At 56.7% G+C, this 18,135-nt stretch overlaps 1 protein-coding gene across 5 annotated transcripts in view; it reads left to right on the top strand.

The window, feature by feature from the left end:
• CTNNBIP1 (catenin beta interacting protein 1) overlaps positions 1-18,135 on the top strand; it is a 94,328-nt gene that overhangs the window by 39,782 nt on the left and 36,411 nt on the right. For 4 of the 5 annotated variants that reach the window (XM_058674871.1, XM_058674888.1, XM_058674898.1 and 1 more), the window contains exon 5: positions 7,286-7,593. The exons of the other annotated variant lie outside the window; for it this stretch is intronic. In XM_058674871.1, the coding sequence (XP_058530854.1) occupies positions 7,286-7,344 (59 nt within the window). In that variant the 3' untranslated portion in view covers positions 7,345-7,593. Of the gene's footprint in view, positions 1-7,285; positions 7,594-18,135 lie in introns of those variants that run through there. 5 annotated transcript variants of the gene reach the window in all.

Raw genomic sequence — 18,135 nt, 5'->3', positions numbered from 1 at the left:
TGGGGATGAGCTGCCCAGGTTCCTGGGTCTGCTGTCCCACATATGTGGCCTTGAGGCGTTTCCCAGCAGCTCCAGGCCGTCACAGCCTTTGCTGTGAAACTGCAGGCCGGCCCAGGAGACCAGTGGTGGGAGGGAGCTCGCTGCTGCTCGCTGTAATCAACATTGACGTGAGGATTACCTGTAACCCAGTAACGAGGGCGCCAACTGCAAGCCCAAGTGCAGGGACTCAAGCAGCAGTCGCTGGAAGGGTTTGCTCTATAATTCGTGCCTGTCGAAAGGGGAAGGAGAACTTCCCTGCCTACGTTGTGGAGGTTCCGTTGTTCAGAACTGGTGCTCCTCGCATGGCCGACTCTACGGACCCTCCCGTTACCGCGAGGGGAGGGGACACTGCTGAGGAGTGGGCTGTCGGGCCCTCCCCAGGCTGGCAGCTGGATGATTCTGTCCTTGTGAGTGCTATGAGCTGGGGGGCCTATGGCCACAGCGAGTGGGCAGATGGGGGTAGAGCACCTGATTCCGCGTTCTCCATCCCCCACAGGTGACTGACGTGACAACATGTCAGGACACTGCTCCCAGGCAGGGGGCAAGCTCTGTGGTCTAGGGGAGCCAAGGAATTCTGCTGCAGAGTGTGAGCACTCCCAGTGAGAAAGTGAACCAGGCAGGTGGTGTGGGAACTGGCCACCATGGGGGCCGGCAGGGACACAGGGCGGTGGGATTAGAACCCAGACTAGGACACCCTGGCATGTTGCTTATGACACTGTATGTGGCCGGGGGGTGGGGCAGTTGAATCAGATGAGTAAATTGAGGCTGGATGTGGGAGACAAGGTGGTCCCACCCATTGGGTCTGGACACTGAGGGAGCCCAGCAAGGCCTTCGGCCACTCCCTGAACTGTTTCGGCTAGTCCAGCAGACTCAGTGCTTCTGCAGGGAACATTCTTATGGGCTTGTGATGACCTTGGCCTGGAGCCCAGCAGGCCCCACCACTTTGGTGGATCAGTGACCACTGATCAGTGACACTGAGGGAGCCCAGCAAGGCCTTTGGCCACTCCCTGAACTGTTTCGGCTGGTCCAGCAGACTCAGTGCTTCTGCAGGGAACATTCTTATGGACTTATGATGACCCTGGCCTGGAGCCCAGCAGGCCCCACCACTTTGGTGGATCAGTGACCACTGTTCCCATGGTAACTGGGGTGTCATACTATGTCTGGTTAAAGGCCATCCGTTGGAAATCCTGGGACATCAGAGCTGAGCTGTGCCAAACACTCAGCATGCAGCCCTGGCTGCTAAAAGCAGTGCAGGCTGCCCAGCAGGTTTGTGTGTCCAGGAGGAGGCCCAGGCCAAGGAGGTGCCCGAGCCCTGCCCCTGTGCAAATCCTTCCCTTTGGAAGCCGTCTGGGACCTGCTTCTCCCCAGAGCTGGTGGCTGAGCCACCGCAGCTTGGGGGTCAAGGAGTAGACGCCAGTGGTGCGCACAGCAAGACGCTGAGCTCGTCTGGGAGGCAGGTGTCCCCCGTGGTCTGCCCATGCAGGTAGGCTCTGGCAGGTGGGTTCCCTGGATGATTCAGTGCATGTCCTACACTGATGGCGGCCTGCAAAGGGTATAGCCCCTCCAGCCATGAATACTGCGAGTCTGAGGCTCCAGACTTCTGAGTTTTGGCAGGTGTCAGTAATGTACCCACCTCAAGAAGGGGTAAGGTTTTTGGGGAAGTTCAGAGGTCACCAGGTCCCTGACCCCAGAAGGTCTTAGATGAAACTGTCCTGGGAAGCCTCGGGCAGCTAGGCATGCTGGGATTTCAGTGGTTCCGGATGACTGACGGGGCTGGCCTTGGAAGAGCCCAGGCTCTGTATCTGTGATGTGGGGGTGCCCACCTGTGGCTGAAGCTGTGACACTTTGGCCAGTCCCTGCCCTGTCATCTGTGAGACTCAGGACCCTAGGCTGGGGAGCTGAGCCAGGCCTTCTGTCCCCTGCCAGGGTGTTGGGTAGAGTCTGGCTTTGCGATCCAGCTCAAGCTGGGAGAGCTCTGAGGGTGAGCTCATCCCTCCTGCCCTGGGCCAGAGCCCTGATCATAGCTGGAAAAGCAGGACCCACCTGTGCCTCCCTGGAGGTGGGACAGGCTGAAGGTGGATCACAGGCCTGCCCCTCGTGTGCATGTTAGAGGCTAGAGCAGTGCTAAGCTCCACTGGAATGCCTTGGAAAGGGGCAGGGGCTCCGCCAGATCTGTGTCCAGCCATACCTCCACCTTCAGAGCTAGGACAGCACCACATTCTTTTCTCACTGCTTGTTGACCCTTTGTCACTTCCCAGCTCTCTTGTGTGGCCAATGAACATGTGTTGTGGTGGTACAGGAAGCAGCTGCCCCAGGTGTCCACTCGAAGGCCTCTGCTGAGAGCCCGGGCTGGCCAGGATCCTCAACAGACTCAGGGCCTCTCCAAGCCATGCAGTTCCCTGTGGTGAGCTGGCTCTGGGCTGGGCCTGGGCTGGACTGCTGCTCGGCCAGTGACCCCACTGTCTGTCTCCCACCCGCCCCACCCGGGAGGCAGTCTCCCATTCGTGGGCGCCTGCATATTTGTCATTTTTGTCTCCCCGGTCACTCTGCTGGCTTGTTACAGAGGCAAAGCTGGCATTGGCTGGCGTTGAATGTCGGGTGGGAGGACCTGCTTCTAGGCATGAGGTGCCCAGCAGAACCATGGGCAGGGCAGGACAGAGAGTGTGGAGATGAGGCAGGGCCAGGTAGGGCCCCTCCCAGGTCATTCCTCCTGCTTTGTCTGTTCTAAAGTTTGTTTATTTGAAAGTCAGAGTGTCACACACATAAACACAGAGAGAAAGAAGGAGCGAGAATGTCCATCCACTGATTCACTCCCCAGGTGACCACGATGGCCAGTGCTGGTCCAGGCCAAAGCTGGGAGCCGGGAGTTTCATCCAGGTCTCCCATTTGGGTGGCAGAAGCCCAAACACTTCTGCTGCTTTTCCCAGGCCATTAGCAGGGAGCTGGATAAGAAGTGGAGCAGCCAGGACATGAACCAGGACCCGTATGGGATGCTGGTGTCACAAGTAGCTGCTTTACCTGCTGTGCCCAACACCAGCCCCTGCCCGCCCTTCCCCACTTCCCACGGCTGCCATGGTGAATTTTCTTCAAGGCCTCCCTGGACTGCTGTGCTATCTGTAATTCCCAGAGAGATGGGAGTTGACGGGCGCAGACTCTAACGGGGCCTCGCCAGCCTCCAGGGCCCTGGTGACGGGTAGGAGGGGCAGAATGGGCAGAGTGCCTAGGAGAAGTGAGGGCACGCTTGGGGATGTGTGAAAGATAGACTCCTGTTCACTGGAAATGTTGAAAAACAAGACCCAGTCCCTGGTGGCATGGCCCGGACGTTCTAGCAGGAAACAGCAGATCCACAGGGCACTGTGGGGCTGAGACATGGGGGCGCCATTTTAGAAGATGGTGTCACAGAGAACCTCCATGCAGCACCAGGTCTATGAACTGAACAGCACAGAGCATCAAGGCCGAGGAAGTGGCAGGTGCAAAGGTCCTGGGGTGCATGGTCCCCAGACTGAGAGCAGCCCTGAGGCTCACATGGCAGAAACAGAGAGTAGTGGGACTTGTATGAAAGGAGATAGGGGGCAGCCACAGCTCAGGTCACTGGGGGGTCAGGTTTGGCATTTACTTTGGGTATTGTCTTAGTTCATCAGCTTTTGGTTATATAGTAGAGAACCCTTCTGAGGTTGATTTTGGCTCTTGCTCTGAGGTTGGGCAGCTGTGTTGCTTTGGGTCTTGGCAGATGACCATGGTAGGGTTGCATGGGCTGAGAAAGCTTCCCTGGGGCTGCAAGCGGTAGAGGGAGAGGGGAATGGGGGTGAGGAGCTGGACTCTAGAGAGGTTCTGTCACTACTCTCTTGGGAGAGTCCTCAGTGAGCTAAGGCTGTGCCAGCAAGCCTGACACCGAAGCACCGTAATCGGCTAAAGGTTGTATGTTTAGTACCAGTGACCTATGGTTTGGGGGCAGCAGACCCCTGTGAGTTTGGGAGCCACATGACATTCAGGCTCCAGCAGCTGTGATGAAAAGCCTCGGAGCAAGAGGCTTCCGGTGGGCCTTGAGCCATCAAGCTGACCTGCCTGCTGTGTGCAGGGGCCTAGCAGGGAGATCCAGGAAACCAGAATTGGAGAGTCCAGCCAGGAGGAGGCGGTGGCAGTGTGCCAAGACCAGGGTGGGTGAGGAAACGGCAGGGGACCCAGGGCGTCCTGGTCGCATCCGGGGTCATGTATGTACGGCTTCTATCAGCAAGATCCCAGGGCTCTGGGCCTGAGCCAGGGCTGGGCAAGGCTGTGGCTAAGCTGCTGAGTGGGCCATCATGGTGGCTGTGAAATGCTGTCTCCTGTGGCTCTGATTCACATTCCCATAATGCCAGAAGCTGGGCATCTTTCCATGTGCTCGTCGGCTGTTTGTATAGCCTCCTTGGAGAAATGTCTTTTGCCAATTCTTAAAAATTTATTTATTTTTATTGGAAAGGTAGATTTACAGAAAGGAGAGATAGAGATCTTACATCCGCTTATTCATTCCCCAAATGCCCTCCACAGCCAGAGCTGAGCTGCTCCAAAGCCAAGAGACAGAAGCTTCTTCTGGGTCTCCCACGTGGGTGCAGGGTCCCAAGGACTTGGGCCACCCTCGGGCACCTTCCCAGGTCATAAGCAGAGAGCTGGATGGGAAGTGGAGCAGCTAAGACGTGAACTGACGCCCCTGTGGGATGCTGGCACCACAGAGTGGAGGATCAGTTGGCTGCACCTGTGCTGGGGTGCCTTGGGGGTGGGGAGTTTTCACCTTGGAGGTTTCTGGTCTTACTGGTGCTGGTTATCTTGTTGGAGAAGTTCTCTCTATTCCTGGTTTAGTGGGAGATGTTGGTTGTTGGTTATTTTTTTTTTTTTTAAGTCATGAAATGCCTTTGAATTTTGTCAGGTGCCTTATTCTTGTGAGTGAAGATGTCTGTTCTGTTGACAGGTGGTACACAGGCCGGTTTTCAGATGTTAAGCCAACCTTGCTTTCCCAGGCTAAGTGACACTTGGCTGGATCCGTAATCTGTCTTAGATGTTGTATTTGCAGCCTGCTAGCATTTTATTGAACATTTTTGCAACTATATAAGAGACGCTCTTTTCTGGGGGGTCTCGTCAGCTGGTTCTCACTGTCCTTGTCTCTTAGTGTGTCCCATGGTATGGATCAGGGAGGTGGGGGCGAGACTGAGCTCTACCTCCCTCCTGTGCTCCCCACATGTGGTGGACAGGGACCAGCCACTCAGAGCTCAGGTGTCTGTAGTGGTCAGAGGGAGGGTGGGGGAGGGAAGGACAGACAGGTTCTCATGGAGAGGCCTGGGAGGCGGCATAGCCCTGCCCTCCAGGGGCACAAGGGGGCACAGTGACTGTGAGGGCCCCTGCCACACGGTGGGAAGCTCTGTAAGTGACAGCTGTGGGTTCCCAGCCAGCATGGGGGCGGCCAGCTGGCAGTGTGGACGTGTGTTTTGTGTAGTAAATGTCAAAGGCCCTGCATGACCTCATGAAGGGTACTTCCCTCCTGCCACTGACCCCAGGGCAGGAGGTTGGCCTGGGCAGGCAGCAGGGTCAGGGACAGTCAGTGCTGTCCTGCCATCTGCAGTTCCTCCAGAGGCCCAGGCGGGGGGGAGGGTGGGCACAGCAAGAAAAGTCATGAGGGAGGAACGCCTGGAGGTGCTGACAGTTCCGCTTGCCAGTTCCCTCCCGCTCCGCGAGCTGGGGAGGCACAGAGTCAGGTCACCAGCTCAGCAGCCATAAGGGCTGTGATGTAATCTTGGATTTCATGGTTGCTAGGGAAATTCTGCCTGTAGTGATTCTGCGCGCCCCAGGATTGAGGCAAGAGCAAGGTGTTCCTGCGGAGCTGGATGGGATTGGTAATGTTTCCTGACAATGGGGGTTCCCTTCCGAAACTTCCTGATCCCCCTTATAGGAATCAGGGTTGTGCTGGGTGAGGAGCCTGTCCGTGCCTGCAGCCTCATGGTTGGGCACTCCCATCTGTGTGCCCATCTCCTCTGTGTGGCAGGGCAGTGAGCATTGCCAGTGATGTGGAGGACGGACACTCCCACAGCCAGCCGCCGGGGCCCTTCCTGTCTGTCCTTCCCACCTGCCCCAGAAGCTTTCCTGCAGTGGCACAGCTGAAAAATATGCCAGCAAGGCCACACACCACTGTACTGTCTAGGCACAAGACAGCTGTGCTTTAAAAAAGGGAGAGACAACAACGGGAGTCAGAGACAAGAGGACAGGGGACCTGCAGGAAGCCAGGCTGCTCGCTCTCCCTGCAGCCCTGTGTGGCTCCCTGTCCAGCCAGCATGTTGTGTGGAAAACAGAAGGAAGGGTAACTGTGGAGCCTGACCCATGGCCCACAACTGCACCGTCAGGATGAAGGGAGTCTGTGACATGCGCTGTGTGCACTGTCTGCCTGCGTTGAGCTAGGCCGATAGCGGGCTGGATGGGCCTGGCCAGGCTCCTCAGCCCAGATGCGGGGTTCCAGCCGAGAGGAACAGCCATTGAGGTCAGAGTGAGGGCACAGTGGGTTGGGGGGGTGCACGTGGAGCCAGGCACCTCCCCCTGCAGTCCAACTTCCTGCTGAGGCATTCTGAGAGGCAGCAGAAGCCCACCCAAGGGCCCTGCCACCCTGGTGGGAGACCTGGATTGCGTTCTGGGCTCCTGGCTTCAGCCCAGCCCTGGCTGCTGTGCACACCTGGGGAGTGAACCAGTGAATGGAAGATCTTTCTCTCTTTCAAGTGGAAGACAATGAATCAATAATAAACAAGCAGTCATTTAAAAAAGAAAGAGCAAGATGCCCCCAAAAGGGTCAGCATTTGAGTCTTGGAAAGGAGGAGGGAGACCCCCCCAGCCCTTTGGGATCTTGGTGACCTTGGAACATTGGATGTGAGCAGAGCAGAGCCCACCCAGGACCCCAAGTCTTTGTGCCCATATGAGCCATATGGTCTTGAGCCAACCTCTGTGCAGCAGCCCTTCCCTCACCCACTACCCTATCCCTACCCAAGTGCTGGGCAGGCAGCAGGCAGACTGGAGAAGGCGGGCGTTCTTGGCAGTGTGCTGTGCTCAGCAAGCACACTGGTGGGCTGGTGCTCCGCCTGGGGGCCGCAGCTTCCTGGCCGTGAGACCCCATCAGCGATTCTTGGCAGTGTGCCGTGCTCGGCAAGCACACTGGGGGGCTGGTGCTCCGCCTGGGGGCCCGCAGCTTCCTGGCCGTGAGACCCCATCAGCGATTCTTGTCCCTGGTCTGCAGGTGCAGAGGATGTGGTGATGGCGTTTTCCAGGTCGGAGACGGAAGACCGGAGGCAGTAGCTGCAAACCCCTTGGAGCACCCTGGAAGCTGTCAAGGGGCAAGATCGGTGCAGCTCCTCGGCCAGCCGAGTGACAGGAGACCACCCTTCCCGTCCCCCTGCCCGCCCCCTGCCCGCCCCATGGCCACTCAGCTCAGCGGGGCTGCCACTGGGGGAGACACTCGTGGTGCGCTTATGACTGGCTGAGGACTTGTGATTGGCTGCAGGAAGAAACCTTTTCATTTTTAAATCTTGACCAATGGAAACCTTTTATTTTCATTTCTGACTTTTTTTTGCGCCTCGGGGTCTAGCTTCCCGGGAAGCTCTCCGAGCTCTGGTGCTTTGTCTCAGTCATTTTTTTAGGAATGTGAAGAGATCTGATTGGCTGCTTAAACAGGAAAAGGATTGGTTGGTTAGTGGGAACTTTTTGTTTTCTTTCGTCAGCTGCAGGTGTTCTGCTGATATCAACAGCTTCTCTATGTCAAATGCAGAAAACAGGGTCTGGGACATTGGTTGTTACATTTGACTTGAAAAAAAAAAGAACCAAGTATGTTTTGCAATATTTATTACACGAAGAGCTTGCTGCTGCTGCCTTCACGTGTCGGGTTTGTGTCTGAGCGGCTCACGCAGGATTCCCATAGCCATGGATTCACCCCCACTCTGCCACTTGTCCGGGATCTGGGGGTCCACCTGGAGAACGCTTTGGTGACCACACCTGCCTCCACCAGCAAGGGGACCCCACGCACCCCAGTCAGGGTCCACAGCCAGGAGCTCCATGTTACCATGAACGAGCTGCACAGAGCATCGAGCTGGCTGTGGGGCTGGCTTCATGTCCATTGCTGCCACGAGCCTCCATGGGAGCTGGGTCCCCAGACACTGCCCTCAACCAAGGAGCAGGCTGGGCTGCTCCCTCCTCCTGCCTGCCCCTACTTGTCCCACTTGCTGATAGTTCTGGCTAAAACCACACTTGCTCTGGAGGTCACCTGGTCACCTTGTAAGGGTCTCTCCTTTGGAGCACCACACCTACATAAGAGCCCCAGCTTGGCTCCCAAGGCCCAGCAGATCTGGGCTTTCAAACACCAACCTCAGGGGCTGGCGCGATAGCTCATCTGGCTAATCCTCTGTCTGCAAGCATCTACGTGGATGCCAGTTTGTGTCCTGGGTGCTCCAGCTCCCTGCTTAGGGTCTGGGAAAGCAATAGGATGTCTCAGGCTGTGGATGCTGTACCCATGTGGGAGACTGGAGGAAGCTCCTGGCTCCTGACTTCAGAGTGGCTCAGCTTTGGCTGTTGTAGCTATTTAGGGAGTTAACTAGTGGATGGAGCATCTTTTTTGTCTCTTCTTCTCTGCCTTTTCAATAAAAACAAATCTTAAAAAAAAAAAAAGCTCTGACCTACCCAGCCAGGCTCCCCCAGTACCCACCCTGGGCTGGTCGGCCCCTCCTGTGTCAGTTGGGACAGGAAGTGTCATTCTCTATGAAGTGTCCACCGAGGCAGCTGCTGGGGCCTTCCCTGGGTGACCTCTCCTGGAAGTTATGGGCCTCCCTTACCCTTCCATCCATTGCCCATGGGGCCAGGGAGGCTGGAGAAAGATGGGGACCCCATTCTGACTCTGGATAGCCAGAGCTAAGGGGACACTGAGAGCCAGGCCTTGTGCCCAGGCTCGTGGCTTGGGGCTGAGGGCCTCTGCGGCTCCTGGACGTGGTGGAGTGTGTGAGAATAGATGCCAGTGTGCCACAGGCTGACACCCTGACCAGCCTCGCCCACGGAGAGTGTTCCCCTGTGCTTGTGAGTCGGCAGTCGTGTTACAGGCAGGGCTCTGGAGCCCTGGCCCTCTGGCAGTTAGTCCCTCAGGGCCACCCATTCCCAGGGGATGAGGAGCGGAGAGAGTGGCATCACAGTGGACCCTAGAGGGGGTGCGGCCAGCCTCTCTGTCGGGGGCATTGCATGAGATGTGCTGTCACGTGTGTGCACATGGTGCCACATGTGTGCACACACACGTGCGTATGCTAAGGCCCGGGGAAAGGTAGGTGCCTTCTGTTCCTCCTCCTGGGGTCATAAACTCTAGGATCGGGTTGCTGGCGGCTCACTCTCCACCTGGCATTCTTAGAAGGGACCCGAGCCCTCTGGGCAGTGTGTTCTCTGCCCCCGCCTGTCCTGGTCACTGTCATGGGCCTTGCTTTTCTAGCACTGGCCTGTCTGCTCATCTGAGAGAGGGCCTGGGTGTCACTGTGACTTCAGATTTCAGACCGAAATCTGTTTGGTGGAGAAGAGTTCACAGTAAAAGATTTTTTATAGTTTGGGTGTGCACTGAGCTGGCATCTCCCTCTGTGTCAGGCCCTGGCTGCATCCCCCATCCTCTGGGCTTTGCTGCCACTGGGCTGCCCTCCCCAGTAGGCACGGCCTGAAGGGACAACAGCACCTGCAGCGTCAGGGCCTGTGTCCCCAGTGAGCAGCTGCTTAGCCAAGTGGATCCCCTCTGTAACCTAGTGCTGCTCCGCTGGGCCGGTGAGCAGGTGCTGAGCTCTGCTCTCCCGTGGTGGCACTGACCATAGCAAGCCTGTGCCTCAAAGCTGCCTTCCTGTCTGCTGCAGAGGAGTGAGTGGTGTCCGGCTTTGTGCTGCGAGTTCTGGGAGCTGCAGAGCTTTTTGCTTTGGAAGCAGTTTCTAGAAACTGTCCTTCCCACACATCACAGTCCATTGTGGGTCATTTTTCCCTCACGACTCGCTGTCTGTTAACTTTTGCAGAACTGCCCTGGGCCCTGTGTGCTGTGGGGTTCCTGAGCAGCACTGTGGACACCCCTCTGGGTTGTCGGTGGTCCCGGCGCCCTGGGCCCCTCCCCAAGGACTTACTCCCTCACACGTTAGCCCATTCTGTCTCCAGGTCAGTTTGGTTCATCCCCGAATGGAGCTGATCTGTCTTCCTCTGTACTTCCTTGTGCAGGCAGAGGAGTCTGCAGTCACTGAGGGAAAAGCAAAGGCGGCTGCATTGGCCAAAAGCGATGTGAGGACACATGGTTAAGGAAGGACCCGAGCAGGGCAGGGCTGCGTTCCCAGTGATGTCGCCAACCTTGAGTTAATCTCTTCTAAGCTGCATCAGTTGAGGGCTCAGTCCTTCCCGCCCCCCTCCCTTGCCCTGTGCAGAAAGCTGGGAACCCTAGCCTGGGAGTCACCTGACCTGTCAGGTCTGTAACATCAACCCAGCCGAGGTAAAAGGAACCGGCTTCAGTGGGGGGAAACGAAGACTGTAGGCACTTTGAGGACCCCTCAGCCCACACAGCGGACAACCTTCAGGGTGCAGGTGCACCCAGTGTTGGTGACCCTAAAGGGCAGGACTGTTGAGCTTGGAGACAGCTGGGGACCAGGCTGAGCCTGGGGGAGGCCTGGGATGGGACAGTACCCTGTCTGTTGTTGGTGTCTCCCAGGCATCAGGGGGTGGAGGGACAGTAGAGAAAGAATGAAGCGCTCTGTTTTCCACCCAGGTGAATAGCAACTGTGAGAATCCGGGCTATCTCAGCCTTTGAACAGGGTCCTTTGTCCCAGCGAAAAACGATTCCCTCCGTGGTACCTGGTCCAAGGGTGGAGACAGGAGTCAACTTCCGGAGCCAGGAAGCTATGTGGGCCCCATGGGACTCTAGTACCACCCAGCTGCCCCTCCTGTGCTTTCCCCTCTGGATTGCCATGGCACCTGCCCTGCTCTCTTGAGATAACCTGGAGCCAGGCCAGCCTAAGATCACATTAGCAAGCGTTCATGTCTCTCCATGCTGTCCAGTCCAAGCATCTGCGCTCCTGCAAGACAGCTGGGTGGTTTAGGAGTTTGGGGGCTCGAGGCAGGGGATCCCCATTGAAGGCTTCTCTGAAAGACATAGAGTAGTGAAATGAGTGCCCAGGCACCAGCTAGAATCCTGCCCCTGCTTCTGTCCTTCACCTTGAACTGCCCTGTCATGGAGGAGTCCAGGGGCACCTGCCCTGCCCTGCCCAGTGGGGACATCAGGAAAGCCCCTGACTTAGAAGCCAGCCACACTCTGCACACCTCCCCTTGCTGGAGTACCTCAGGAAGAAGAGTGTGGGCCTCGGGTGACCACGCGTGAGCACCCACCCCAGCTGTACAGCCCCATAGTTTCTCCACCTTGGCCCTCAACTTGCTGTTTCCAGTAGAGGAAATTCCCATCAGCATCTGTACAGGTTGCTGTGTTTTGTGTCTGCCCAAACCTCCTGGGCTTGAGACTCAAGCACCACATTTGTTCATGCATTCATGGTATTTGGAGATAGGACGTCTGGGAGGTGATCGGGGCTGGACCAGGCCCAAGGGTGGCCCTTACCACAGCCTGAGAGGCGGGGAGAGGGGGGTCTGACCTAGGTCTGCACACACAGCTCCCTCCAGAGTGCAGTGACACAGCAGGAGGGCCCTCACTGGGTGTTGAGCAGCTGCTGCTGCTGGGCAGGCGCCTCCTGGGCCGCAGAACCAGGAGCCAAAGCACCTGTGTCCTTGATGAATTACCAGGTGTTATTTTGCTGTAGCAACAAGAAACTGAGACAATCACTGTCCCCCATGGCCCAGTCTTTATAATTTTTTACTTGAAAGATAGTTACAGAGAGAAGGAAAGACAGATCTTCCACCTTCTGCTTCACTCCCTGGATTGCTGCATCAGTTGACGCTGGGCCCCTGGAAGCCAGGAACCTGGAGCTTCTTCTGGGTCTCCCATATAATGCAAGGACACAAGGACTTTGCTGCTTTCCCAAGCCACAAGCAGGGGGTTGGATCAGAAGTGGAACAGCTGGGACGCAAACTGGCACTCCTATGGGATGTTGGTGCTGCAGGCAGAGGCTTCATCTAAATACCATGGTGCGGGCCCCTGTGTAGAAGTCTGGCCACCCCCTCCCAAAGTATATGTATTGGACAGAGATGGTTCACTCCCAAAATGTTCTCAGTAGTTGGGCTGGTTCTGCCAAAGGTGGGACCCAGGAATTCAGTCTGGGCCCCCCTGCAGGTCGGAGAGAGGAGGACCTGAGTACTTGAGGCCTCCCCTGCTGGTGGATTGGAGCATTGGGTGCAGGCATCTCTTCAGACATGCACCTGCACTTACACATCCCAGTGTGAATGGCAGAGTCGCCTGGCTGCCATTTTGTCGACAACATCTGGAGCGACTAGACTCCCTGGCCTTTCCTGTCTTGGGCCGCCTCACTCTTCACACCGTTAGACCCAGCTGCACCCCTGCAGGCTAAACGATTTTTCTAGAAATTCTTGCATTTGGCAATCTCCCAGGTTTCTGCCGTTTGCTGCTGTGGTATAAATCTTCCTGTCCCCGTGGCTGGGGGCTGGGCAACTTCATGCTCTATTGTGAGAACTCCAGGGCTAGAGCGTAGGTCTGCCTCTCAGCCGCCCGTGACATGGGCAGGTAAGCTAATGTATGGGTAATGTAAAAAATGTGGGGAAAAAATGTGTCCTGTGAGGCTATTATGAAGTCATGCTTGTGACAAGCTTAGCTTAGTGCCCTGTGCACAGTGGGTGGCCAGGACAGATGGTCATTGTCACCACAGTGGGTGTCCCTGCACCTCCACGCTGGCTCTCAGCTCCTACTACATCACTTGCAGGAAGAGCTGGTCTGCAGCTCCTGCCTTGGGGAGCGGCACAGCCCCAGGTCCAATTAGGTGCTTATTAGGCGCTTTTGATGGAGATGAAAGAGCCGAGATGATCCCTTGGTAGAAGCCAGGCCAGCTGCCTCCCGCTCCCCGCCCCCTGCCTGAGCCTCTCTTCTGCTAAGGAGCTTTGAGGGGTGGGGTGGGGAGGCCATTAACTGGAACAGAGTCCCTCAGCCTTCCCCACACCTGTGGCACAGAGCTCGGTGCCCAGTGAGTTTTGTTGTCACAGAACAGCCGGGCGGGACCTGGGCAGGGTGGGCGTCCTCCCTCCCAGGGACCCTTCTGCTCTGCTTGCCGTGTGCTTCAACTCCAGATGGAGTCTCAGCCAGGGAGGGAAGGGGATAAAATTAAACCCTCAATCATGATCAAGTGGTTAAAAAAAAAAAAACCTATTTCTGCCAGAGGCTCCTTCCCACCCCCAGGCTGGACTCAGCCTCAGAGCGAAAACCAAGAGCAGGAAGAAGGGGAAACTGCCGAGGGTCCAGCCTCCCACTTTGCCTGTCCCTTCTCCTACTGCCCTCGCCCCCAGTGCCCGGGACCCTGATGCCCCCTTCCCTGGCTGGGGAGGCTAAGCCTTGGGAGTAGAGGCTGTCAGCAAGGGGGAGGCCCAAGGAAGCAGGGTCTGGGCTCCCACACTGCACCTCAGGGTTCGAATCCAGCTTCTACTGGTTCTCAGCATCGTGGGCTAATCACACAGTGTTCCCCTGCCCTAGCTTCCTAATTTGGAACACGGGGGCAACTGTGGTGCCCGCAGCACTGGCAGTCATGTGGATGCAATGTGTGAGCTCTGACAGTGGGACACCAAGGGTGGCGTGGGCATGCTGGTGTGCAAGCTTGGGGAGCATTTCCAAGAGCTCCGGCTCTGCACACAGGAGCTGGGCTGGGGGTGGGTGGATGGTGCTGCGCCTAGGAGACACTGACTATGATACCCCTGGGGAAACTCCTGCACCCAGGTGACCCCTGAGGAAGGGACTGGGGGCCGGGCAGAGCCCATGGAGCGGGGAGGTCTGTGGTGCACAGGGAGGAGCTCTGGGTTGTACCTTGGCTGCAGAGGTAGGAAGCTGAGAGAGGAAATAATGAGGTGGTAAAAATAGCCCTTTGTTTACCGCAAGCCGCACATCCCCATGTGTCCTGAGTGGGGGAGGAGCCAGGGAGACTGGGCTTGTGGAAGGAGCTGGACTGGTGGACAAGGGAAGGGTAAGGGGTCAGGCCCACCCACTTATGTGGTCCCAAACAGCAGCTCCCTTGGAGGCCTAAGGGCTCAACCCCCAGTCCCAAGTCTGCCTGGGGTGGCCCTGCAGAGGGGGGCTGGCTGTCTTGCCCCGCTCCCCTCTCCACCCTTGGGAGCCAGTCCTTAGGGCTTGGCCCAGGCGTACCTTGCTCTGATCGAGCCTCCCCACCCTCACCTAGAGAGCTGCTGCAGAGGGATGAGACCCTGTGAGGGGCTGCCTGGCCTGTGCCCTTGGGGTGAAGGTGGGGGTTCTGTCCAGAACCTTCCTTCGAAGCTCCCTTGGTTCCCGCAGTTGGCTTCAGAGGTGACCGCAGTACTACCTGGCTGGCATCCAGGACTCCTCCAGCCTCGGCTGTGCCAGCTGGGGCCCTGCCAGGCCCTGGGCCTGTCAGGAACTGCTGAGTAGGGCCTGCTGCCTGCTGGCCTGGGAGGCAGAGGTGGAGCGCCCAGCCCTTTGTCTGCAGTGGCCGGGATGCACTGGAAGCAGGCAGCAGCCTCACTGGGTCCTGCAGAGGGGAACAGCCTTGTCTCTGCGGAAGCCAGACTGGGCCAGTAGACCCAGACTTACTCTCAGGGAGCCTAGGCAGTCAGGGAGGCCCTGGGGCATGTGTCGCTACCCACGAGGCCATCCTCCCAGCCTGGCCATCCGGCTCACAGGGGCTGCCAGACTAGGGCAGGGGATGGCAGACACTTGGGTGGCCCTGGCCTCTCCCTGGCATCCAGGCTGAAAGAGGGGAGCTAAAACTTCCTGGGAAGCTGCTTCAGAAGCCAGAAATAGGGCCCGGCATGATGGCTCAGTGGCTAAGTTCTCACCTTGCAAGCGCCGGGATCCCATATGTGTGCTGGTTCATGTCCTGACGATTGCACTGCCCGTTCAGCTCCCTGCTTGTGGCAGACAATAGTTCAGGTTGTTGGAACCCTGCACCCCCATGGGAGACCCGGAAGAAGCTCCTGGCTCCTGGGCTTGGACTGGCTCAGCTCCGGCCATTGTGGCCATTTGGGGAGTAAACCAGCTGATGGAGACTCTTTGTCTCTACCCTCTGTAAATATGATCTGCCTTTCCAATTAAAGAAAGAAAGAAAGAAGCCAGAAATGCTTGAGGGCTGATGTGTTGGGATAGACAGGAGTTTGGGCTGGATACTGGTAGATGCCCAAGGACTAGCCTGGGTATTGTCACCCTCCCTAGCCCTGATGGGGTCCTTGCTGCTGCTGCTGACAGGGGTGGGGGAGGGGCCCCCATCTGCGCCGCCACTGTGTGTGCTGGAGAAACTCCCACCACTCCAGAGGAGGAGAGGCAAGAAATTGCTCCACCATGCCCTTTCTCCAAGGTGCTGGCAGGGTGACCTGCTGCTTGTATGTGCAGGGCAGAGGGTGTAGGAGCTTGGGATCCCAAAGGTCCGTGGGCAGGTTGGCAGGGCACAGACATGCAGAGAACACTGGGCCAGAGCTGCGGCTGGTGTCTGCCACCCAGTTGCCTGCCACACTTTGGATGACTCCAGGAGAACGTGGGCGCCCTCAGTGCTGTACCCCAAGCATGCCCAGCTCCCCACTTTCCTGGCAAATGACAGGCTTGCATGTCACTGGCTCCGTTTCATTAACAAAGGCCCTCACCCTCTGGCCAGTCACGAGAGGGCAGAGCTGGTGGGTCCCATGGAGGGAGTTGTCCAAGTTACTCTGTGATGTCCCTGCCTGGCAGAGCCCCCGCCACTGCTCGAGGGAGGAAGGCCTGGACCGGGCTCCCCAACCCCTGAGCCCACCTTCGCAGGAGATACTCCTGACACATGGCAGGTCCAAGGGACATCTTTCCTGGCTTTCCAAACAAGCTTGACCTGGTCTCTGAGGGCTCAGCCTCCACTCCCTGCCTGCAGCCCAAGGCCAAGGGCCTGGCTCCCACTAGCCTCTTTATCTCCTCTCATCCTTCTCTCATTTTGTCTGCTACCTGCCTTGGTTCCTCAGAGGCAAAGGCAGCTTACACCACACACGTGGTCCCAAGCAGGGTATTTTTAAAAGAGATTTAACACAGGTTTCTTTTAGATTTATTTACTACGGAGAGAAGGAGAGACAGAGGTCCTTCATCTGCTGGTTTACTTCCGAAGTGATCACAACGGCTGGAGCTGAGCCAATCCGAAGCCAGGAGCCAGGAGCTTCTTCTAGGTCTCTCACATGGGTGCAAAGTCCCAAGGCCTTGGATCGTCCTTGATTGCTTTCTTAAGCCACAAGCAGAGAGCTAGATGGGAAGTAGAGCAGCTGGGGCATGAACCCATATGGGATCCTGGCTCATATAAGGCCAGGACTTTCGCCTCTAGGCTATGCACTGGGTCCCCAGGCAGGATCTTAAGGTCTGAACCAGATGCCTGTCCCAGTATAGACCTTGTTTTGTCGTTCAGGGGTGGCCCTGTGGTGACATGTGACCCTGCCTAGAGTGGCAGATGAGCTGGGGCATGTTATACTCCGTTTAGCAAGTGTCACAGTATATTGAAGCTTTTAAGGCAACTTACAATAAAGACGCTCATTGCGTTCAGCTCTTCCCTTCTCGGGTCACAGAATTGTTGTTTTAGTTTTTTTGATTTTGTTTGGTTTTACTATTTAATGGAAGTGCCACCAAGAACTGCTGCTGGAGAGAGAAAGCACCAAGAGCTGAGGTCCAAGTCCGAATTCAGTTGCACAACTTCTCCATGCCTCATGTTCCCTCTCTGTGTAATAGGCTATAACCCCCCCAGGGCTATTATCACTGTAAAATGAGAACAGATCTGTACTTTTCTTTTAATTTTTGAAGAAAAGATTTATTCATTTGAAAGAGTGACAGAGAGAGAGAGAGAGAGAAAAGACAAAGAGATTAAGGGATGTTCTATTTGCTTCTTCACTTCACAAGTGGTTGCAAAGCCAGAACTGGTCCAGGCTGAAACCAAGAGCCAGGAGGTCTCCCGGGGTGCAGGGGCCCAAGGACTTGAGCCATCCTCCACTGCTTTCCTAGGCACATGAGCAAGGAGCTGGGTGGAAAGTGGATTGGCTGGAACTCGAATCAGCGCCCACGAGGGATGCTGTGCCACGCCACAGCACTGGCCCCTGATCTTAGAAGCTCTCCAGAGCTTGAAATCCTAATAGGTTTAATCTGCAAACGACATGCCCTGTGTTTACTGTACAAGGGGAGCAGCCAGCCCTCTGGCATTAGCGTTAGGAGGATGACGGAAAGGAAGGGACGCACCCAGGTGACTAATTAGAGAAGAGTGCAGAGCAGACGGAGACTTGGAATAGAGGCGGTGTTGATGGTCTGAGGAGCCTGGGCACTGCAGCTGGGGAGGGAGAGGCTAAGGCAGCAGCAGATCCTTCCGGCAGCTTCCACACAAGCAGCCCTTCACCCAGGCTTGCACGTCCCCCTGGTGGGCCCTACTGGAGACAGAAGTGACCCCCTTGTCTGGTGTGGCTGCCATGAGACTGGGCCTCAAGCAATAGGAGTGTATGGTCCTGCAGCGCTAGAGGTGGCAAGTGTGGGATAGAGGTATCTCCCGGGCGAGGTCTCTCAGGTAGTGAGGTGGGAGTATCCCAGACCCCTCTCCTTGGCCCGTGCAGCTTCCTAAGGTTTCCCATTCCTGCGTCTGAATCCGTGTCACCTGGCTTGAGGCCTCTTGATGGCTTCAGTGTAGCCAGATGACCTCTGACTCCAAATAAAGCCACACTCTGAGGCACTGGGATTCAGGATTTCAACACATGAATATTGTGGGTACCCAATTTAGGTGAGAACAGGGGCACCCCCCTTCATCCTTGGCCCAAACCACTAGACTTGCAGCTACTGATTAAGAAAGAGAGCGTATCATTGTGTTAACTGCTATCGTCCCAGACCTGCACCCTGGGGACAAACAGCCATTGCACTCAGCGCACCAAGCTGAAGACAGACCCCTCCCCCACGCCTTTGCAAATTAGCAAAAGGAACACACCGCATTG

This window comes from Ochotona princeps, chromosome 2, assembly GCF_030435755.1.
Source record: "Ochotona princeps isolate mOchPri1 chromosome 2, mOchPri1.hap1, whole genome shotgun sequence".
Taxonomy (NCBI): Eukaryota; Metazoa; Chordata; class Mammalia; order Lagomorpha; family Ochotonidae; genus Ochotona; species Ochotona princeps.
The sequence above is the reverse complement of the archived record's forward strand: the minus strand, read 5'-3'. Positions and strand labels throughout refer to the sequence as shown.